This window comes from Typopeltis vanoorti, chromosome 6 (genome assembly GCF_054136105.1).
Source record: "Typopeltis vanoorti isolate ZY-2024b chromosome 6, IOZ_Tvanoo_1.0, whole genome shotgun sequence".
Classification (NCBI taxonomy): Eukaryota; Metazoa; Arthropoda; class Arachnida; order Uropygi; family Thelyphonidae; genus Typopeltis; species Typopeltis vanoorti.
This window is the reverse complement of record NC_143554.1, coordinates 44,964,031-44,989,423: the sequence shown is the minus strand read 5'-3', so window position 1 is coordinate 44,989,423 and position 25,393 is coordinate 44,964,031. Positions and strand designations below refer to the sequence as shown.

Sequence of the window (25,393 nt, the reverse complement as noted above, 5' to 3'; positions counted from 1 at the left end):
TAATTTGAATTTATAATTTTCTTGTATTATCAAAATCTTAGTTCTAGAACTTACTAGTTTTTTTTTTTTTTTTTTTTTTTAAATAACGAAACCTGTGGTGTGATCATAATTAAAAGAAACATACGTATCAACCATAGTGAAAATTATTTAATTGTAAATATTTTATCCTAAGTATCTTTGGACACCATCAGTACAGTAGTTTAAAACAATAATACGAATAACATACCGTTAGGGCACACGATTACAATAGAATATCATGAAACGTGCGTAATGTGTTACAGAAAAAAAAAAAAAAAAAAAATATATAAAAAATATATATATAAATAAATCAAAAAAAAATTATTTAACACAATTTTGTATGACAATTTTCCATAGTTTAGGAGTAGTAAGAACGTCGTTGCGGTTTAAGTTTGATCTGTGTAGTAGGGCTTCAGAACTTTCTTTGTATAAACATTCATGTTTATATAAAGATCTATGTAAATGTTTAGAGTTTTCCCAATGGATCCTATGATTTGGATTTTCAATTCCATGTTGAGAGAGGCCAGATTTCTGCTGTTTAAAAAGACGAATGTGGTCTTGATGTTCCGCGATGCGTTTCTGAACAGACCTACCTCTCTCTCCAAAGTAAGAGAATTTGCATGAGCATGGAATCTCATAAACGCCAGGCAACATCAAAGGTGAAAGCTTGTCCTTAGGAGAAGGTAAGTAGTGGCAAAATTGTATTTCTTCATAATTTTAGAAAGCCGTTCGGAGATGCCTTTGACGTAAGGTATGGGAATCCTATGGACTTCTTCCTGTCTGGTTTGATGTGTGGAGAAGTGACTGATGATTTTTTGAGTTGTTTTAGGATTATATTCATTTAGGATGGCTGGATTTTTGATTATTTCTAATTCCTGGTTTAAAGATTCTTCAGAGGAACAGAATTTGTGTGCTCTGGAAACTAGTGATTTAATAATGCCAGATTTCTGAGATGGATGATGAGTGGAAGAATTGTGAATGTAGCAACCTAAGAATGTAAGCTTGCGAAAGACAGACATGGCGATGGAACCGTCTTCTTTTTCTGACGTAAAGTTGATGCGATGATGAAGAAGGTTAATTTTATCTAGAAACATTTGTAATTCATGTTCGGGATGATCCCAGACTGCAAATACATTGTCGACATATCTTAACCAAATTTTTGGTTTGGGTTCAAAAGTGAATCTTTTTTCCTCAAGGTGTTCTAGAAACAAGTTTGCTAGGTTTGGTGATAAAGGAGATCCCATTGCTGTTCTGCTTGTAAATTTGACCTTTCCAGGTGAAGTAACCTGATGCAATAACAAACTTGAACAATTCAACTATATCAGACGAAAATGTTTGAGTTCCTAGAACACCTTGAGGAAAAAATATTCACTTTTGAACCCAAAACCAAAAATTTGGTTAAGATACGTCGACAACGTATTTGCGGTCTGGGATCATCCCGAACATGAATTACAAATGTTTCTAGATAAAATTAACCTTCTTCATCATCGCATCAACTTTACGTTAGAAAAAGAATCTCCACAGGGTATCTCCTTTTTGGATTTACACATTCAAAGAAAAGAAGACGGTTCCATCGCCATGTCTGTCTTTCGCAAGCCTACATACATTCTCAGGTCGCTACATTCACAATTCTTATGCTCGTCATCTATTTCAGAAATCTGGCATTATTAAATCACTAGTTTCCAGAGCACACAAATTCTGTTCCTCTGAAGAATCTTTAAGCCAGGAATTAGAAGTAATCAAAAATCCAGTCAGCCTAAATGGATATAATCCTAAAACAACTCAAAAAATCATCATGTCACTTCTCCACACATCAAACCAGACAGGAAGAAATCCATAGGATTCCCATACCTTACGTCAAAGGCATCTCCGAACGTCTTTCTAAAATTATGAAGAAATACAATTTTGCCATTACTTACCTTCTCCTAAGGACAAACTCTCACCTTGATGTTGCCTGGCATTTATGAGATTACATGCTCATGCAAATTCTCTTACTTTGGAGAGAGAGGTAGGTCTGTTCAGAAACGCATCTCGGAACATCAAGACCACATTCGTCTTTTTAAACCTCAGAAATCTGGCCTCTCTCAACACGGAATTGAAAATTTCAAACCATAGGATCCATTGGGAAAAATCTAAACTTTTACATAGATCTTTATATAAACATGAACGTTTATACAAAGAAAGTTCTGAAGCCCTACTAAACAGACCAAACTTAAACCGCAACGATGTTTTTACTATTCCTAAAGTATGGGAAATTGTCATACAAAATTGTGTTAAATAATTTTTTTTTTTTTCTGTAACACGTTACGCACGTTTTATGAGATTCTATTGTAATCATGCGCCCTAACGGTATGTTATTCCTATTATTGTTTTAAACTACTGTACTGATGATGTCCCTTAGGATGAAATATTTACAATTAAATAATTTTCACTGTGGTTAATACGTGTGTTTCTTTTAATTAGAACTTACTAGAATTTAGTTTGATCATAGGTTATACAAGGATGCATTATGCATAATTGTACACAAACACCCTAGATGCATGACCATCAATTCATAACCAACTCCATGTTTCTTTCTAGTCAATAAAACATTTTAATAACAATGTTGAACAGAACAAAATAGTTCTTGTTTAGCTTTTTTGCAGTATTTGTTGAATATTTAGTTAACAATTCTTTAATTGATTTTTTTTTTAAACTATATGCATAGTGTGTAGTGTTGTTCAAAGCTAAAACATCTGCAAACTAATTAGAAATACACATTGATGAAACTTACTCTGGCAGATATAACAGACTTGTTGACAAAGTTAATGAAATCTTGACACCATGTTTTAATAAGTAATAAGGGTTCTTCTGTCACCCAACTGAAACATTGTACTGATGAGAAAATTTTGTCTTCTGTTTGATGCTGATGATGATGTAGTATTCCTAAGTATTTACATAAAGTAGAAAATTCTTTGGCTGGATCCTGCAATAAATTTCAATATTTAATTTTAAAAAATAATATATACTAATCAGTCAAGACAGTTAAGCATTTTAAATATACAATATATAGGCCAGCATTTTTTTTTAATACAAAAAGGAAGAAGTCACTGAGACAGTGTATCTAAACCAAAAATTAACTTAATTAATAAAAATTAATTTGAGGAACTAATTTATAGTTACTCAAACAATATAGCAGGACCATTTCTCAACTACCAAAAAGATAATGGTGAAATGCAGAAATATAAAGAGAAAGTAAAATACTTTTACATTTTTTTTTTAAAAATCAAAGCCAGTTATATTCTAGAGAAATCAAGAATATACTGACTTTGATTTTAAAACAAAAAGAATCAGGTGCAAATTCTTTAGTTGTAAGGAGTACTCGTATATCCCTATTCATATGTGAAAATACAAATCTTTGCTCAAAACCACTGATAACATCAGATTTAGACAAACATGCCTCCTCTGTGATAAGCATTAGAGAGAAAAGTGGTTTCTTTGAAATATGTTTCTTTCATCTACAAAGCAAAATAAAAGCAACATTTTACTGAACAACAATCAAGGATCAGTTGTAATTCAATAATACATTATTCCTTATTGCAGTTCCAGCCGATTACAGAATTGTTGAGATCACCTGTTGATAATTTCATTTGTGTGACTTCTGAACTATGTCAAATTAACCAGGGAGTACATGTAAAATTAGCAATCAGATCTGGCTGATTCATATAAGCATCCCCTGTTCATCCCATCCTTCCTTTTGCCTCATTCATCCTCTTTTGGTTTCAAATGTTGATAACAGAACAGAATTTTTTTCCATTTCTATTTTATTACCCATTTAATTCAGTCCTGCTTTGCATTGTTTTTGCTATGTCTAAGTCAAAAAAAAATTCACTGGATAACATTGAATATATGTTTTCATATATTTTTATATATGTTTGATAATTCATATATGTTTGAGAAAAAAAGATTTCTCTGCAGATGGATACGTAAATACTGTGACATACACAGTGTGGCCATTAAGTAATGAGATTGATTTTTTATAGCATTTTTGAATAAAAGTAATAAGCAAGTTTACAGTTTTGACTGCTAGAGTGCATTGTAATTGCAGGTGCAACTTTTGAGTTGGATGACGCAGCAATTTTTGTGTGGCAATTGTTGAAGGAAGAAAGTATGAGTAGTGCATATGAGAAGTTGCAACATGGAGCAAAGAGCTATGATAAAATTTTACTGTAAATTGAGCAAAACTGCTACAGAAGTGTACAAGACTTAAAAAAAAGTTTACAGCAATGACTGCTTGAGCTGTGCAAAGGTGTTCCACTGATAAGAATCCTTTCTCAACTATCTGTTTTAAATTGAAATCTGAGCCTGACAATCTCAATTTTAGTGTGACAGTAGCTTGTTCTCCAATGTTCCTTTCCACAATTTTTCTTAGCCTCTTCTCATGTTGCATGCAGAAATCTTAAGGAAATTTCTATGTAATTTTCACATTCAGTTTTATTTCCCATTTTTTATAGATGGTTACTCTGAGAGGTCTACTCCAATCATCTGAAATTTGACTCTTTTACCAGGTCATTCAAATAATGTAGTGCAGTCACTATAAAACTTTTATGCTACATATTTCATAATTTCTAGTTGAATATCATATATTCCAACAGCCTTCTCACATTTCAGGTTTTTGATGGCTTCATCCATCTCTAGATAAAACCATCATTCATTCTTCTTGAATATTTTCTGCCACTGTCCAATCACTTGTTTCAGTTACAATCTTTCCAGTAATCACTGCCAACATCTACAATCTCTTTATCCTCAGTTGTTTTCATATCACCTTTATCATCTTTGATTCCTTTTAGAGTGCTCTTTCCACCATTTCTAAGCTTTTTCACCAGCCTACAGAATATTTTGCTTCCTTCCTGCTATTTTCTATATTCTTAATAAAGTCATCCCAGGAACTTTGTTTAGCTACTTTGATACACTGCTATACTTTTTAGATTAAAAAAAAAAAAAATTTATTTTTTTGCTACATTTTCACAGAATAGATGCTGACTTGTTTGCTAATTATTTTTGTTATACTTAAATAGATCATGGCATTCTGATTTTTTGATCCTTGCGGACAATTCATCATGCCCCCCTCTCTCTCTCTCTCTCTGGCTGAATCAATCAGTTTTCTTCAGGGTTTTGCCAGTGAGTCTTCAAGGTTTGATTTTTCTTTTCAAATGCTTCCATTTTTTCGTCATTACCAAATTCCTGATATATATATGTACCCTCAGGGGGATGTATAGGATTTCATTTTTTCTTGAATAATAATTTTATATTTGATTTATACAGTTCACTCCCAACAGCTACTCAACTTGAATTCTTTTTAAAACTTTCTTGCATATTTTTCTCTCTGAAGTTCATTTTTATTCACATGTAGTGCTGTTCATAATATCCTATACACCCTTTGAGGATATATATCAAGAAATAAATCATAATAAATAGAATCGAAGAATTAATTTTGAATATTTTAATTCCTAAATTTTTTTTTTTTTTAAAGAAAGGGAAAATTAATATATTGCAATAAAATCTGTTCATATCAAATATCCAAATTTTAATAAAATGAGGCTCTATTTGATGTTCGTGAGAAAAAGTCAGTTTATGAAAAACCTTTTTTTCATTAATGGATGACTAAAACTATTATTTATTTCATCTGTCTAATTATTATTAAACAGATATATAAGTATTTCTTTCATTTTAAAATATGATTATTAAATATATAAATATCAGATAATATGATGAAAAATTATTTTTTTTAATTTTTTCATCATATTATCTGATATTTATATATTTAATAATCATATTTTAAAATGAAAGAAATACTTATATGTCTGTTTAATAATAATTAGACAGATGAAATAAATAATAGTTTTAGTCATCCATTAATGAAAAAAAGTTTTTTTTATATACTTATTACATTATTTTATATAACTTTCATGAAATTTTGGGGATGATTTACAGACCACCACTAGAAAACACTGCCTTTACATACAGTGTAAGTGTTTGTATTTTTTTTTTTAATTTGATGTTATAGTCACTTCATATGAAATAACCTTACAAAGGAAAATAATGAAAATTAGCCATGCCTTTATATCTACACATTCTTCATTATAGAGATGACTTTGTAGTAATGCTGCAATTTTTAGAAATGGCAAACACATATTTTGCACATAGGACTCCATATCTTCTACTGTCCACTGTTTTGATTTCTAGAAAATAAATGATGATAAAATAAAATAAAAAATGTATACCAGAAGCAAATCACAGAGTATCTTAAATAATCTTCTCATTGTAAAAATTTTCTCTAAATTATATTTGGGAGATTAACATAGAGCATAACATTGTACATTTAAGAGTTTTAGTTAACTAATTAATAGTATAAAATTATTTTACACATTCTTAGATATATTTAAACGTTTATTTTACACATTACCTCGAGAAGATCAATTTCAGCATTTCACATCAAATATGAATCTCTTCAGCTGCCTTTCCACATTTCAGGTTGTTTGATGGATTTTTTTCAGCCTATCGACTGCAGTCTATCCATGATTACATTCCTCTTGGATATTTTGTTTTAGATTTTGTTTTGTCTTGGATAAGAGTTTTAGTTAACAACTAATTAAGAGTATAAAATTATTTTACACATTCTTAGATATATTTAAACGTTTATTTTACACATTACCTTGAGAAGATCAATTTCACCATTTCACATCAAATATGAATCTCTTCAGCTGCCTTTCCACATTTCAGGTTGTTTGATGGATTTTTTTCAGCCTATGGAATGCAGTCTATCCATGATTACATTCCTCTTGGATATTTTGTACTACTACATCTCATTTGTAATTTTTTCAGTTGATCTTGATTCTTTTCAATATTCTTTCCTCCTTTTTTTAGATTTCTTAGTAACTTCCATAACATTCTGTCACCTCTGACATTTATCACTGTATTCTTCCAGAATTAGGTTTTGTTTAGCTGTTTTCATATATATCTTTCCTACATTTTCTCTCTAAGTGCAAACACACATTGACTTGGCTAGTGACTTTTATGATTTCTTCTTTTCATGAGCTGTTTCTTAAATTCCTTGTGTCTACCATGGAGTTGTTACTTTTCTATACTTTCAGATAACTTACTACTACATTAAAAAAAAAAATAATATGAATCCTATCCACAGATGGTTGAAAACCTAGAGGAGTGCATTAGTATTAATACAGTGGGTGGGCTAAAAAAATCCTGCTATAGAGACCAAACATGAAACTTATTCAAGTAACTTCGGGGCTCCAGTAAGGATAGTGGCAGTCTGAAATCAGATGAAATTCATCTACCACCTAAAGACATTCATAAAACATCCATGTACACAGTGGAATTCAAATCCACAGCCTGTTGGCTGGAGAGTAGATGCTAACTAATAGATAATAATAAATAAATACTAACAACTCAGCCAACAGCTTCAGCAAATGGAGAAGACTAATACATCAGTCACAAGTCCTCAGCAAATGGGAGACTGAATAAGAGATTGAGACTGAGAATTATTCTGCTGACGTCCCAAATATATTACTGAACCTTGCATTCTGAGGCTCCACTTTTCTTATTCCCAACAAATTTCTAATATGTGTTCATTTGCTCATATAAATGTTAAAATCAAGTCTCTGAATCCAAATACATCTACTGAAGGAAGAAATAGAAAATGATTACAGTTGATTACTGGATGTCTAAGTCATATAGTAAGTTGTTTCAGACATGTCACATTGACTTTTCATTATGTTAAAAGTGGATACTTTTGTGCAGTTTTAGCGAGAACTATATCAAAGATAAAATTGGAGATGTAGTCCATGCATTCATTTCTAACTGAAGAATAGCTTTATTTGTTGCTTTTTCTTATATCATTCAAGGATGCTCTTGTAAGGCGTTAATATGTGCATCTAGTTTTCTCTTGAATTTAAAGTCTTTCCAAATTCATTGGCATCAGCAGAATAATCAGCATGCAGTTTATCTATCAACGGTTTTACCGTGAGGAAATTTTCTTTCCCCTTACAGTTGCTTTCACTACTTCTGTTAGGTACAATGAGTTCTATTTTGGGTTATGATTCATTATAATAAGAAAAACCAACAATGTTTTTGATCTTTTTCTCGCATATCATAGCCATCTTTTTCCTGATATTCGTTTAGTTTTTAGCTAAATGATTATCAGAAATTTTCTTTACTGTATTCCCTATAAGTTGTTGACAGCTTTATACCACTGATGAACCAAGAAGTATAAATATTTCATTCCTGTATGACATATATTTGAGCAGAATAGGTTACACATCCTCAATTCTTTCTGAATGTGATAGAACATTTTTGAAAATATAATGTAAAAGAAGAATACTTCTCAATGGGTAGTGATTTTCAAATATAGCAAATTCTTTTTTATAGAATTAAGAATTATATAATTAAAATTCATTAAGTATCAATGAACTAACATATTATAAACAAGATCAAATATATGTTCTCTTTCTGACTCATAACTTTCTTCATATGAAAGATTTTCAATTATCAAGTGGTGTTGTAGTTTTGATTCAATGCTAATATATAACATTTCACTATCATGATGTTTGTAATAGATTTGAGATATTTAATCTATCAAATGTGTTAGTTCTTAAAATCTGAAAGGCGTGAAGACTTAGTGATGTATTATGGAACAATGAATATAAATGTAGAAATAAATATAAATGAATATAAATTGAAAAATAATCGAAAGATCAGCAGACTTCATTGGAAATAAAACAAAACCTGGTGATTATCATTCTGCAAGTGCCTTGAAAGTTTTATTTCAATCCAAATATAACACAAATGAATCCTTTCTTTTAAGCTTACACGGTGATCCGAATGCATTTTTTTGAAAATTATGGAGACAACTACCGTGTTTGAATAAAAACTTTAGTTTAATATAACTAAAATCTACATTCGACGTTTCGACCTTTATGTCAAGGTCATCATCTGGAGCATACAACTATACACAGAAAACAACTACACTACAATCAAACTGGTTTGTTAAAGATACTGACCAACTGCTACAACAATTGTTGGCCTGACCTCTGGTGGAAAAAAAAAATACATCAACGCTAGAGTCCTATTATTAGTGTTATCTTTGGTTGTAGAAATACATTGGGCACAACAACAAGTATCTATCTATATACATATATTAACATCATGATTATATTTGTACATTCCAGCCAGTTGGTATGGAATGGTTTCTAATACTAGCTGAAGATTGGCTAGAGTCCTGACTTATGCTGGGTCTTATATATTAGGTAGGCTGAATGTGTGCCATCCAGATCCTTGGAATTTTCATGCCATCTTTGTTGTTGATGTTTGGGTGGTTTATCAGGATTTCGCAGGCTTCCTTAAATTTCCTTTCATACCAGGTTTTTGTGTGGTGTAAAGAGCGGGTGCTTTTTCAGTTGATTTGGTGTAAGGTGTTGAGCGCATGGTCTGAGAGGTCTGCTTTACCATAATGGTTATATTTAATGTGTTCTTTCTTGCGTATAGGGACTGTCCGTCCTGTTTCACCAATGTACGGTAAGTTACAGGCGTAGCAGATGCAATAGACTCCAGGATGTGCTAATGGGAGGAGAGGATCCTTAAAGGAGTTGAATATGGTTTTAAGTTTAGTGGGTGGTTTAAAGGTGGCATTGAGGTTACAATGTTGTAGGATTCTGTTGATTTTTTCTGATAACCCTTTAATGTATGGGATGGCTATGGTTTTACTGTAATCTAGATTCATTTTTGTTGTTGTTTTATGGAGTATTTTATTAATAGTATTTTTATTATAGCATTATTTATGAATGTGTCACTGATGATTTTTAGTTCATGTTTCAGGGCTTGTTGGTTAGAGCAAATTGTTGTAGCTCTGTTTTTAAGGGTGTTAATGACTCCATATTTTTGTGATGGGTGGTGGTATAAATTAGCATGTATGTATTGGCCAGTGTGTGTCGGTTTTCGGTATACCGTGAAGGATAGACTGCCTGAAGGAAGACGTGTGACTAGTGTGTCTAGGAACGGGAGGAAATTTTGATTTTTGATGGTAAATTGTATGCGTTCGTGTTGTTTGTTCAGATGGCTAAGGAATGTGTTTAGCGTTTGTCACCCATGCGGCCAGATCGCGAACACGTCGTCAATGTATCTAAGCCAGACTGTCGGTCTTAGCATGGCAGAATCAAGAGCCCTTTGCTCAAAGGCTTCCATGTAGAAGTTAGCGATTGGGGGGGGGAGTGGTGAGTCCATGGCTGTACCTTCTTTTTGTAGGTAAAATTTGTTTTGCCACATGAAGTAACTGGATTGTACTACAATCCAGTATGATTACTTCGTGTCATATAGGAATGTATGACACAAAGTACATGGGCAAAGAGGGCCGTAATGTCGGGTGGAAATTTGTTCTGTAGTAGGAGAATTGTGTCATTGATGGGGACATTAGTGAAAAGGGCAGAAACGTCAAAACTGACTAATAAGTCGTCTTTGTCGAGTGTTATATTTTTAATTTTGTTTATAAAGTGTTGTGTGTTTTTTATGTAGGAGGGGGAATGACCTACCAACTCCTTGAGTGTTGCCGCTAATTTCTTGGCTAAGTTGTAATTGGGACTGTCTATTCCTTCCACGATTGGTCGAAGGGGGACATTTTCGTTGACACCATACAACTGTAGCACTTTGAACAGCTTCTCTCTTGGCACCCTGTCATGTGCCTTTTCCAGATCTACAAAACTTAAATACAGATCTTTGTTATATTTCCATGATTTCTCAACTATTTGTCATAACATGAAAATTTGATCCTGACAGCCTCTATCTGGCCTGAATCCAGCTTGTTCTTCACCAAGCTTCTCTTTCACAAACCTTCTCAACCATTTCTCAAGTATACTTGCATAAATCTTACCAGGAACACTCAGTAGACAAATACCTCTGTAATTCTCACATTCAGTTTTATTTCCCTTTTTATATATGGGTACTATGAGAGCTCTACTCCAATCATCGGGAATTCGTCCCTCTGTCCAGGCCTTCTAACACATCTCCTTGCAGACATGTATAATGTTATGCATTATGGGAAGGGTCACTACCCAGACCGGTTTCGACTTTTATTAAGGTCTCATCAGTGGGAGACAGGAGATGTGCTTTGCATTATGGGATACTAAGGCAAGTGATATGAAGTCATACCACCTTTACCACGAGTTGCCCCAGTCCTGAAAATACTTCAGGTGAAAACTTTATTTGCTTACACTTGGATAAAGGATTAAACCAAGTATATAATTTCTTGGTATCTTTAATTTACAATTTACGCTCTACCAAAGATTCACAAACAAAACACACCATTCTGGCCAATAGTTGAAGATACAGACAGCCCCAATTATCACCTAGCCAAGAAACTACCGTCAACACTCGAGGTAGGTTGGTAGGTCATTTCCTCCCTCCTATATTAAAAACACACAACACTTTGTAAACAAAATCAAAGACATCACACTGGAAAAAGATGATTTATCAGTTACTTTTTGATGTGTCTGCCTCTTCACAAATGTCCCAATCAATGACACAATCCTTCCATTTCAGGACAAATTCCTTCCCGATATCACAGCGCTCTCTGTGCATGTACTACGTTCTGGCTATTTTGTGTTGCAAAATACTTTCTACTTACAAAAAGAAGGCACAGCCATGGACTCACCATTATCCCCCCCCCCATTGCTAACTTTTACATGGAACATTTTGAGCAATGTGCTCTAGATTCCTCTCCTTTAAAATCCAAAGCCTGGCTTAGATACGTTCATGATGTTTTCACTATCTGGCCCCATAGCTGCCAGATATTACACACTTTCCTCAGCCAGCTAAACAAACAACACAAACGCGTACAATTCACAATACCGAGATTGAAAAGCAGAACACATTTCAGTTTCTAGATACACTTGTCTTTCTTCTGGAGGTCTTTTCTTCACTGTTTACCAGAAATCAACACATATTGGCCAATATATATACACAAACTCCTACCACCACCCAACACAAAAACTAGGAGTCATTAATACACTAAAAAACAGGGTTTTGAAGATTTGCTACAATGAACAAGCACTCAAAGATGAATTAAAAGTTCTAAGCAATACTTCATAGAAAAAGATTACAGCCAAAATAACTGTCAACAAAATTCTGTACAAGATCACTTAAAAACAATTAGACAAAATAAACAGAATACTACAGAAATACAACCTTAAAGCCACCCTTACCTCCTGCAAAATTAAAGAACTTACTCAACTCATTCAAGGATTCACTCCCTCTGCTGGCCCACCCTGGAGTATACCATATTCATTGCAACTGTAATTTGCCCTATATAGGGGGAACAGGATGCACAATTCCTATCAGAAAAATGGAACATAAACAACACATTATATATAATTACTATGGTCAAGCTAGTCTTTCTGATCATGCCCTGAACACTTTACATAGAACTGAATGGAAAAGCACCAGTTGTTTACATCACACCAAAACATGGTATGAACATGAATTTAAGGAGGCCTGTAAGATTCTTATCAACCACCCTAATCTTAACAATAATGATGGTCTAAAAATCCCAAGAATATGGAAGGTACCTATTCTATCCACTTAATCTTTCTCCCTAAGAGTTAATTATAAATAGGACAATAGGTAATCCAGGATCTTAAATCTAATATTAACAATTGTCATGTTAAATTAGGGTATCATTTTTACTGTAACAAACATACCTATATCAAAAGGATGTTTCTCTAATATTGTCATAAATAGAATACAGGTATCCCTCGATTAATGCGGTTAATTAATTGCTCTATGTCACCTCGTATATTAAAATTGTGTTAATCAAATCTAATAATCAATGGTAAAAAGTACAATTCATCCCTGATACTGATACTAATAGTTCATTTTATATGGTACTCTTTTGGGAAAGATAAAAAATGAATGCAAAGTAAATGTTTAATAAATACTTGTACCTACATTAGTTATTGCAATTTTTTTTAATCAAAATAAGTTATAAAGGGTCGTTTGAACAGTTTTAGTTTTTTTCTTATTGGCATAAATTCTACGATAACAAGCAAAATGACTCTCCAGACCTTGGCAAACAAGCATTCTTTGATTAACATCTGGATCCATATCCATTATTTGCTGCTTAAGCGATTCTAAACTGCAAAATATTCCATCCAGTTCTTTGACTGTTATTTCCTTTGGAACCTCACTTCACATTCCATTTGTTCGTTGTCTTCATATGTGCGTTGTTCAATTTCAAGAAGATCGTTGTCACTGAAATCTTTTGAATTTGAATCCAATAATTCTTAAACATCTTCTGCATCAACACCATCAAAACAGAGGTCTTCACCAATTGCAACGATTTCTTTGACTACGTTGTTCACAGGATTTTGAAAACAACCTAAGTCATTAGCGCATTCTGGCAGAAGGTTTTTCGAAACAGCTTTCATGCAACTAGAAGACACTTGCTCCCACGAGTCACGAATATTCTCAATTGCGTGTTTGATGTTACATTTTTTCCAAAATTCGTGGAGCTTAATCGCATTTTCTCCCGTTGTTGTTTCTACTGCCTTTGAGAATGTCTTTTTAAGAAAATAGGCTTTGAAAGTTGCAATGATGCCCATGATTTATAAATGAATGATTTATAACACAGTTGTAGAGTCCATAATTTGTGTAAAATGAATTTATTGAATTGATGCGAGACAATGTTATCAAGAAGCATGCAAAAGAAGGAACTTGAAGTCAAAGAGTGTTCATTGTTCAGTGAGTTTTAATCATTGTGTCAGAAGGGGGTCTCTATGTTAAGAATATGACTATTTTTACCACCACTTGGTGATAGTGATCATGCTGTGCTTTCTTTGGAAGTATTTAATTTTATTGATGTTCCCATCAGAACGGGTTATATGCTGAACTACAAAGCTGGAAATTATGATCAACTTAGGAGAATACTATCTTTAGTCCCATGGTATCAGTTACTGATATCATGGGACTAAATTCAAAGATATCACTATAATGTGAATGCGTTAATTCACATTAACACATGGGAATCGTTGAACAAGTGCTTAAATAAGGTGTTATCTGAATGTATCCCTAGTGTTTGAAAAATAAATAGGTTGGGAGTAAAATGGATGTGTAATCTTATTAAGCAAGAGAGCCACAAGATGAAGATGATGTGGAAAGAATATTGCAAGAATAAGAGGGAGAGGAGTTATGAAATATATAATGCGAAGGCCAGAAAAGTAACGAATATTGTGCAGAAAGCTAAACTGGAGTATGAAAAGAAATTGCCTATGCTGCAAGCAAACGAAAAAAGAATGAATGTGGAAGAATAACTTTATTCAATGTAGATGGTACTCTAGTGTCAGAAGCTAATGAAATTGTTCAATTAATGAGTGCTCACTTTGCTGAGATATATCAACCAGGTGTATGTAACTTGTTGCAGCGCATTAGATGAAGAGTTACAAGTGCATGAGAAATGAGGTTCAAGAGCTGTTTCATAACCTGGATAAGAATGTCAACAGGGACAGAAGGAATATCAGCCTATTTGCTAAAGAAATGCTCATATGAATTGGCTAGGCCTTTCACATGTTTGTATGACTTGAGTCTCAGCTCAGGAATGATACCACAAGAATGGAAAGAATGCATGATAGTTTCATTGTACAAGAGTGGTGTAAAAACTGATGTGTCTAACTACTGACTTATCAGTATCTCTGGTGTGGTAGTGAAGATTTTAGAGAAGTTGATAAGAACTCACATACAGAAATGGGTACACAAACAAGCTATACTCTGCAGGGAGCAGCATGGGTTTACTAAAGGAAGGTCATACTTTAGCAATTTGTTCACATTTTATAACAGTGTTATGGCCGAGTTGGATAAAGGGAATGGATACACTATCATAATGTTGGATTTTGCTAAGGCATGTGATAGGATAGGAGCCTCCATAGCTCAGTCAGTACAGACAAAGCCCTTTGGTCAAAAAGATCTGGGTTTGATTCCCATCAGTGATTTGATGAACTTTTATCTGGTCTCTTTCAACTAAAGGTAGTCTCATACGGAGGTGGAGGTTTTTTCTCCCATAGTACTTGGGTTTTTCATCCCTCAAAACAAGCAAACCAGTCCCATGAACACGGCTAGTCATAAAATATACTATGGCAAGGAAGGTAACAGGAAACTACCTTGCTCATAAACCATCTCCCTAGTATGGTAGTATATAGCTCCTCCCAACCAGCTGTATGGCTGAAGAAATAGGATACCATACAAAAGGCTGTTGCATAAACTGGAGAATATGGGATTGGAATATAAACTTTTGACTTGGATCAGTCGATGGTTGGCAGACAGATATCAAAAAAGAGGTATATTGTGGGTGTGAATCTGCAAGATTTAAGGTGAGAAGTGGTGTACCTCAGTATTCAGTCCTTGGGGCATCATTGTTCATTCTATACATTAATGACATTAGGAAAGATCTAACAGGAGATGTGCAATTGTTTGCCGATGATGCAAAGATAGGCAGGACAATCAGGGATGCTACTGATATTCAGCACTTACAAAATGATTTGAATAGGCTGGAAATTTAGGCAAAACAAAAACAGCTCTCAACTGAATGTAAGTAAGTGTCAAGTTATGTATCTTGGCCTGATGAGATTTCCAGCAGCATATTACATTAGTGGAGTTATGCTACAAGAAACTGATGAGATTAGGAATCTTGGTATAATAGTGGACAGGAATTTAAAGTTCAAAGGTCACATAGCAAAAGTTGCAAGCATAACTCAAAGAATAATTGTAATATTGAAGCGAACCTTGACATCTAAAGATAAGGAAGTCATTTTGTCTCTTTATATGGCTTTAATAAGACAACACCTGGATTATTGTGTGCAGATTTGGTTTCCCGGATTCCAAGGGGGATAAAGAAGCTGTGAAAAGAGTGCAAAGAATAGTGAAGTAAACTTTTGAATGGGTGTTATAGGATATCATTTGATGAAATTTTTCATTATATGGAGGTGGAGGAGAGAACACAGGGGCATTAATGAAAGTTAAGTTTGTTTTCACAGTCAAGAAAGGGATAAGAGCTAGGTTTTTCTCTCACTTAGTAGTGAGTGAGTGGAATAGTTTGCTTTTAGGGGGTAAGTGAGTGCATCTAGTATGAATGAATTTAAGGAAAGCTGTGACAGCTGGTTTGGATAATTTATAGCATCTCTTGATGAGTCCTGACTTGCTGGAAGTCTAAGATAATAATAATTATATTTAAAAAAAAGGGAGGGAACACAACATTGCTTGCCATTGCCATTTAAGAGGATGAGAATCTCCCAATCTTAAGATTTGGAATAAGCTTAACATGTTTTTAAGAACATGTTAAACTTGTTAAGCTAATAAGTGGAGCTGAGCTTTTGTTTTGTTTGCAAGAATCATTTGGTTAATAGTAATTTAATCTGCTCTTCTGAGGATTCTCCACAAGAAGTACGGTCCATTCTCACTATAGCAACCTCATACGGACCGCAGAAGCACTTTATTATAGCAGGTGGTTTGCTATATTGATTTACTTTTAGTACAGCATGATGTCTAATGGTGTCTTACTTTGAACTTTTCAGTAGTTTGTTATAGTGAGAGTTGCATATTCATGTGTATTAAAGATAACATAATTCTAAATGATTATTTTTCCAACAGTCCTTGGATGATTGCTCTCTTACTAACAGTACTTCAGAGATCAAGAGAACATCCATTCTTTACATCAAAGGCATCTTGGAAGGTATCTCTAGGACTAAAACGAATTATTTCCAGATGGCCTATAAGACAGCAAACAAGACATCCATTTTATCCATTGTTCCGTTAAAGATAAATCTCTTTCTTAGAACACTAAAGAGTTTATCAGATTGTGGTTTTTGTAACTATTCCCATTCTGGCCAGACTGGTCATACAGCAGACATCTGATATCTGAACATATGGATTTCATCCATTTTCAAGATCCTGAGAAGTCTGGTCTCACAGAACATGGAGGCTCTGCTAGCAGCAGGATCCTTTGGAAACAAAACAAAAAATATCTGCATAATATAATAGCTCTTAAAAATTTTAGCTAAATTTCAAAATGTATTATGAAGCCATCTACGTGGTTAGCCAAGTAGTTATGCGCTTCGCAACCATATGCCTGGGGAAGTAGCATCCTAGGTTCGATTCCCGGTGACGACGTGAGGAGCTTAAAGATCTTCCTCAGCCACAGCCAAGTTAGCTGGTCTTGAGCGTGGACAGCAGGGTTTTCCTCCTGCTAAATGGGCAAACTGGCCCCGTGAACACCTGCTTAGGCAGACATGGGATACTACCGGGAATAAGGAGCAACCAACCTATTCCACGGGATTATCAGTTACAGAAGCTTATGCAGTAAAATGTGTAGGTCTGCACGAAAGTGTAACATACGATGACGATTATGAAGCCTTTCATAATCAACCTAATTTATATTACAGTGATAGTTTAAATATCTCAAAATTCTGGTAACTAGTGACGTTAAACTGCAACAATTAAATTTTTTTTAATATATATTATTTATTTGTTTATTTTTTTGTAGTGATCCTTTGCACCTCATTGCCAACTGGCTATGTATAAATTATTCCTTAATTTCCTAAGATACAATACAGAATGATCCAAAGTATAATACTCCTTGTACTATTATACAGTGTTTACACCACAGAGCAGTAAAAAAAGAATGCACTTTGTAATGTTTGCTTTCATTTCTATTCTTGATTCACATAAAGGTCCAAATATTTATGTGTTCACTCAAAAGATAAAATGATATAATCATCTCAATATATGGAAGCATTTTCATTTTAAATATTCTTTATGTAATTTTAATGTATATTCATGTTATGTGTATAGTAATTAAATGACCTGATAGTCTTCTTTTTATGAAGTTAGTAAGTTACAATACATTAACTAGCACCTAATACAATCTGAAAGTAAACAATTCGTTTTTTTTTTAAAAATGGAAAATTATCTCTTCTTCAGACGGGTATAAATTTTGCATTAGTGTAAAGTATGTTTTAAAGAAAGGAAGTTTTAAAACTTCCTTTCTTGCCAGCCTGGTTGGCTGAGTGGTTAGCATATCTGCTCTCCAGCCATAAAGGCTGTGGGTTCGAATCCCACCGTGGGCATGGATATTTGCGATTGCCTGTGGAAATACTAGTGGTGGTGGTGGTAGTCAGCAGTAGATGGCGTTGGTGTAGTTGCAGTCAGTTGGTGGATTGGGTGGTGAGGACAGAGTTGTAGAGCAGGTGCCCTCCCTCGATGAGTCTTTGGACTCCTTGGAGAGTGTCAGATAATAATACTAATAAAACAATTCCTAGTTGGGCAGTTTTCGGAGATGAACTACAGACTTTACATACATAGACATTATTCAGGAAAAAATTAAACAGGATTGAAAACAAGAACCTAACCTAGCAGATTCAGTGCCAAATCCTGAAGAATGCATTGAATGATTCAGCCAGAGAGGCATGTAGTGAAGTTATCTGCAAGGATGGAAAATTCAGAACTCAATGGTGGACTCAAGATGGCATTGGTTAAAGAGGAAAGAGCATCAAAAGTTTCTGGGAAGTAGTAAGTCAGCTTATGCTTTGAGAGAATACAAATAAAAATGTAGGAAACTGAAGTACCGTATAAAATAGCTAAACTAAAGTCATGGGAAGACTCAGTTCCTTTCCTTTAGTGTTACACAGTGATCACCATTCATTTTACACAAATTATTATTATTAAGAGATACCTCCAGGGAGTCAGACTCATCGAGGGAGGCCACATACTATACACACCAGCTATCATACTTATTCTTGAATTCATTCACACCGCTTACACTCACAACATCCAAAGGCATTCCATTCCAATCATGCACTACCCTCTCAGAGAAAAATCTAGCTCTCATCCCCACCTTAGAGGCCTTCATTCTCAGCTTCCAAGGATGCCCCCTTGTCCTTAAATTGAAAATGCCCATAAATTGAAAAATTCCATCAATTGATGGAATTTTTCATGTATGACCCTTTCAGAAGTTTATATATCTTAATCATATCACCCCTCTTTCTCCTGTTTGCAGTCTACAAATTCTCAATCTGTCTTCATAATCAGTATTCTGCAATCCTGATATCATTTTTAACACTCTCCTTTATACTCTCTCCAATATATATCAGAATCACAACGGAAACAGGAGACCATACCTGCGCATAATAGTCCAAGTGTGGTCTTACCAAGGCCTTGTAAAGAGGCAAAATAATATCCTTATCTTTACATGTAGTTCATTCCAGCAATGCAATTATCTTTTGAGTTGTATTTGCAATCTTAGCCACATGGCCCCTGGACTTCAACACCATATCTATTAATGCTCCAAGATCCCTAGCTGCATCAGTTTCTTCTAACCTAATCCCACCAATATAATACAACATTGGATATCTAATCATGCTGGATACATTGGTCTTTGCACCACCCTTGTGCAATGGAATTACCATGCATTACTTTGATTCCTGCAGAATCTTCCTTGTTCTGAGACTCATATTAAACAGCCTGGTCAAAGGAATGACCAGTTCTGCTGAACAGTTTTTTAGCACACGTGCTGATATCCCATCAGTCCCTATTGCTGAATTCTTATTCATGCAATAGCTCTAATACCTCTTCCTCATACATCTGCATTTCTTCATCTAGTGAAGATGAAGTAACAGTGAGTTCAATGTTGCATATACCAGGGTGATAGCTTTTAACACTCATTAACTGAATAATCTCTTCTGCATCTGTAACCCTCATGCCGTCAGGATTTAGAAGAGTTATTATTCTTTCATAATCATTCTTTCTTTTACTTGCAGCATATTGATAGAATTCTTGTGGGTTGTCTTTAGCATGCAGAGCCAGTTTCTTTTCATACTCAGACATTGCTTTCCGTACGACAGTTGTGACTATTCTAGCTTGCTGCTTATTATTATTATTATTATTATTCAGGCCTCCATGGAGTCAAAAGACATAATGTTCATAATGGACGACATCCTTATGCACAGGGAATTCCTTCTACATCATCCTTTTCTTACAAATCTCTTGTTTAATAAGATTACACATCCATTTGACTCCTGCTCTATCTATTCTTCAAACTCTCAGGACACATTCTGATATCATTATTCAAGTATTGTTTAAATGCTTCGCAGGCACTGTCGATATTCTTTCCATGCAGCAACCAATCCCATTACACTGAACTTAGTATACTCCTCAGTTGGTCATAATTTCCTGCTTTGTAGTTCAGCATGTAACCTTTTCTGAATGGAACATTCATAAACTTAGTCAAATCCCAAGTGAGTACCGCATGATCACTGTCACCAACTGGAGGCAGAATAGTTACATCTTTCACTGGAACACCCTCTGACACTATAATCAAATCTAACACTCTTTGCCCACGAGTTCCTTCTGTTACATGCTGCTTGGGGAAGTTGTCCCGCAACAGCTCAATAAATGCATTTTCATTCTTCTTGAGTTTCTACTGCTACCCAATCAATATTTGGATATTATGACATCAATATTATGATTGCTCTTTTTGTGCTTATCTTTTCTATTTGGTTATGCATTTCTTCATGGTGTATCCATTCTATAAACTAAGCTATAAACATCCTTTTATAAATGCACCTCCTCATCTTGAACTTTTTATATCTTCACATTTATTAGTATAAAAATTTTCCTTGTCCTGCCTGATGGCTCTTCTGATTTCTATATGTAATATCTTATATTCTTCAGTCACTGTGTCTCTTTGTTTCTAAAAGACTTCCATCCTTTTTAAAATTTACTAAAAATTTCTAAAATTTACCAGAACTTATGACAACATAGCTTTGGAATCGGTGGTTGCTTTGGCACGCACTATTTAAATGTTACAAACTCTATCCAGAAGTGCGTATTGTTTGCCTTTTATTTCACTTTTCCTGTTTACTGTTGGTTCTAAGATTTCATTTCCATTTGTAGCCAATAAGAGCTACAAATGGAAATGAAGACAAAACTCTCATTTAATATTATAGCACAATTATGTCAGAAAGTTAGATTCATCATAAGTGAATGCTTGATGAGTGCCTAATAAGATATTGAAGTATAGAGCTGAAAGGCTTATATTTCTTGTAAATAAATCACATAAATAAAGAAATACAGGACATTATGAATCCATCCATATTTTCTAGCTAAATGTAGAAAAAAAAATTAAGTCTCTTTTCTACATTTCTAAGTTTTCAAAATTATTAGAAAGTTTATGAGAAGATTTTCTCTAAGCTCTCTAGAAAATTTCTGAAACTTAAGTTTTTTTTCCTCTCTCATTCTCTATCTATCTATCTATCTATAGAAATATATATAGAAGGTTTCTGCCTGAACTCTGATAAGAACCCACAGTTCAAAACAGCTATCAGACAAATGAAACCTTAAGTAGTGCAAGCTAATGCGACTCTGATGCTGAAGCGATTGTATTCTCATAAGCTCTCTGCTCAATTTTCAAAACTTGAAAGTTCTTAAATATGTATGGCTACCACAGCAAATATGGCTGAAGCATGCTGAATTCAATCAATCAATCGACCAGACCAGACCAATCAATGGAACAATGTATTGAAGAACACGTTTGAGATATTGAATACCATAGGAGTGACGCCTCAGCTTTATCATCATGTGCTCTTTTCAGCTCATCCCACAAGATGCTTTGCAAATGGGACATCAAGTTTTATGGAATAAATCAGAACTGTTATATCATTGATATGATATAACAGAGAAAAATCTGGAAGTCTTTGGAAATGGCATTGGAATCTAAACATCTAAATATTAACCCAAGTATGAACTTTTCTGAGTACATCTTAGCTTTCATTAGCAAAACATGTTCATGTGAATGCATGAACACACGCAACATTCTGAACAATTAGAAGTATTTTGATATAACATCAGTCTCTTCTATAACTGCATAAACGTTGTCGCCTGTTAGTCCTTACTGTTTTGTCTACTAGTTTACACCTGAAGAAATCCTGTGCAATTAGGATGAAATGTCGCATTGTTAATTCAAATAATGTTATAATCTTATTCCGGTGTTCTGCCTTGTCTTATAATGAACTGGCAAAGTATACATATTTATATACATAATACATATATATATATATACGTACATAATACACATATATATATATATATATATATATATATATATAAATAGATATAGATTCTAAAAAATCATCCGATTCAGTGCTTCGTAGTTGGATTTTAAAATGCACAGAACTATTCGGAATTAGTGAAAACATACAAAAATTCTTACAAACCAGCATGAAAAATTGGAAAGCAATGTTGGTTCTGAACAGAAAAGAAACTGGGGAGGCAAACATAAAAAGGGGTATTTTTCAAGGAGACTCATTATCATCTTTACTGTTTATCTTGTCATTAATCCCCTTAACTAGAATTTTAAATAAAATTGCTCATGGTTACCAAACTGCACAAAAAAAAAAAAAAAGTGCAAAGATATCTCACCTTTTATACATGGAAAATCTGAAACTGTATGCAAAATCAGAGAATGAACTTGGATCATTGCTTAATACTGTGCACATATTCAGTCAAGGTATATCAATGGATTTTGGCTTAGACAAATGCGCAATTGTTGGAATAACAAGAGGAAAGTTTGAAGATCTGAATGAAATTGAGCTGCTCAATGGCAAAAAAAATCAAGGCAATAAAATTCAAAGGCAGCTACAAATATTTGGGAATTTTAGAAGCATCAGAAATTTTGCACAATAAGATCAAAGAAAAAACTAGAGCAGAATACATAAGGCAGCTAAGAAAAATCCTTAAGTCAATACTTAATGCTGGAAATTTGATAAAAGCAATTAATACCTGGGCCATACCTGTTCTGAGATTCAGCAGGCATTGTTGAATAGACCCAGCTAGAGTTGGAGAATTTAGACTGAAAAACTCGAAAATTAATGACAGTGCATCATGCCCTCAATCCTCACAGTGACATTGATAGGCTCTACCTATCACACAAGAAAGAGGCAGAGGATTACTACAAGTAAAGCAAGTTGTTGAAGAAGAAAAACGAAGTCTGAATAATTATCTGCAGCAAACAAAGGAAAAATTTCTAATTGAGGTAAGGAAAGAGGGTTTATTTAAACCCATGGAGACAAAATTGGAGTACAAGACCAACCAAGTAAAAGTGAGAACTGAAAGATGGAAAAATAAGGCACTGCATGGAAAGTAACTTCACAGCATAGAGGACAGCAGTTACAGCAACTTGACCTGGCAATGGTTGAGAAATGGAGCACTAAAGAAAGAAACACAGGTGGTAATTTTTGCAGCACAAGAACAGGCCATTAAAACCAATGTTATGAAGGAAAAAATACAAAAATTTCAAGAAGACAGTAAATGCAAAGAGAAGGAAGAAACAGTAGACCACATTATAAGTGGGTGCAGCAAAATCGCACAAATTGAGTACCATAAAAGGCACGATAATGTAGCTAAGATAATTCACTGGCATTTATAAAAGCATGGGTTTAAAGTATCTAAAGACTATTGGAAGCATAAAGTTGACCAAAAGGTGCACGAGAATGAAAAAGCTCAAATACTCTGGGATTTCAAAATCCAGACTGACAAAAACTTGGAATGTAATACACCTTATATAACAGTGATTGGAAAAAGTGAAAACAAGGGTATTCAGTTTATCAAAATATCAGTACCAGGAGATAGCCGAATTGATGAAAAAGAAACTGAAAAAATTACAAAGTATTGCAAGTTGAACGAATTTGGCAAAAAGAAAACGAAAGTTGTTCCCATAATAACAGGTGCTTTAGGCGCCATTCCCAAAACAGAAAAATATTTAGAAGCACTTGAGTTAGATGGATTAAAAACTGGGCAGCAGCAAAAGGCTGCTTTGTATGGCACAGCATTCATATTCAAAAGGTATTTCCAGAATTCATAGGCCGTCGGGTATTGGAATATAACTAGCCTTTTACTTAAGGCTGAGAAAGCAAATCAAGCTTGGATGAATATTATATATACAATGGAATCTCGCTAATCTGAACCTCTTTAGTCCGAACCCTCCAGTAATCCGAACTGCGGTTTGAAAGAAAAAAAAAGTTTTATTTATTACGTATTTTGTGTACTATTATTTTCATTTAATAATTATTAGTTTAATGATTATTACTTATTTTTATTATTATTACAGTACAGTGTAACTACGGTAATACACAAAAAGAGGAAATTCAAAACGTGCATAATTTAGTTAAAAATATAAATCCAGATGTTGAAATTTCACAAACAGATGTTACAGAATGGATTACAAGTAGAACCGAAAGTGAATTCGGAATCAAATCAGATGCTGAAATTATAAATATGACGCTGCAGAATGAATTAGAAGACAGTAATGATGAACAAAGAACTCGGAAAAAAAAAAAAGAAGTAAAACATGAAGAGGCAGTTGACAGTTTTAATATGCTTATACAATGGGCTAAGCAGAATGACATGCCATTCCATAAAATTTTATTGCTAATGCAGTTCCGAGAAGAAGCATTTGAAAAAAGTTTGCCTTCCAAGAAGCAAAAGAAAATTGATGACTTTTTTTTTACAAAGAAATAAAAAAAACTTTTCTTTGTATTATTTTGTGAAACTTTTTTTGTGTTATGTACAAGAAAGTGATATTTTTTACTCAAATTAAGTTATGTACTGAACTATGCAATTTTATTATATCACAATCCTCAACAATACAGGTACGTACATACAAACTAAATTTTTTACTAAAATGAACGTGTGTACTGTATTATTTTTTAAGCTTTACATTACAGTACAGTAGTAGCTGCTTTCTATCAGTTACTTCATTTATTTACAGAATTAAATTGATGTACCATTAGAATCTGATTATTTTTGCCTTAAACGCTAGTTATTTTTGTCTCTTGGGGGGGAAATTCGCTAATCCGAACGAGCACGGTTTTTATTGGTTCGGATTAGCAAGGTACCACTGTATATAAACAGTTGACCCTTGAACAACACGGGGTTCACTTATAGTGCAGATTTGTTTCAATCAATATATTGGGAAATTTTTTGGAGATTTGTGACAATTTGAAAATGCAGACAAACCACGTAGATTAGAAATATCGAAAATTTTAAGAAAATGTTAGGTATATCATGAATGCATAAAATATACAAAAATCCATTATTAAAAGTAAAATTTATCAAAACTCACGCACACAAACACTTACAGACCATACATGGTGCAATTCGCAGTCAAGAGAAATGCAAACAAACATAAAGATGCAGTATTAAATCATAACTGCATAACATTAAATTATTAATTACATTTAATTAATTAGCATAAAATAAAAATTTTATAACAATTCAATCTAACACACTGAAT

At 33.7% G+C, this 25,393-nt stretch overlaps 1 protein-coding gene across 2 annotated transcripts in view; it reads right to left on the bottom strand.

Annotated features, from left to right (window-relative positions):
• Ubr3 (Ubr3 ubiquitin ligase) overlaps positions 1-25,393 on the bottom strand; it is a 542,232-nt gene that overhangs the window by 29,992 nt on the left and 486,847 nt on the right. For both annotated transcript variants that reach the window (XM_090394146.1, XM_090394147.1), the window contains exons 32-33: positions 6,117-6,239; positions 2,792-2,983 (exon numbers count right to left, since the gene is read on the bottom strand). In XM_090394146.1, coding sequence (XP_090250272.1) covers positions 2,792-2,983; positions 6,117-6,239 — 315 coding nt within the window. The remainder of the gene's footprint in view (positions 1-2,791; positions 2,984-6,116; positions 6,240-25,393) is intronic.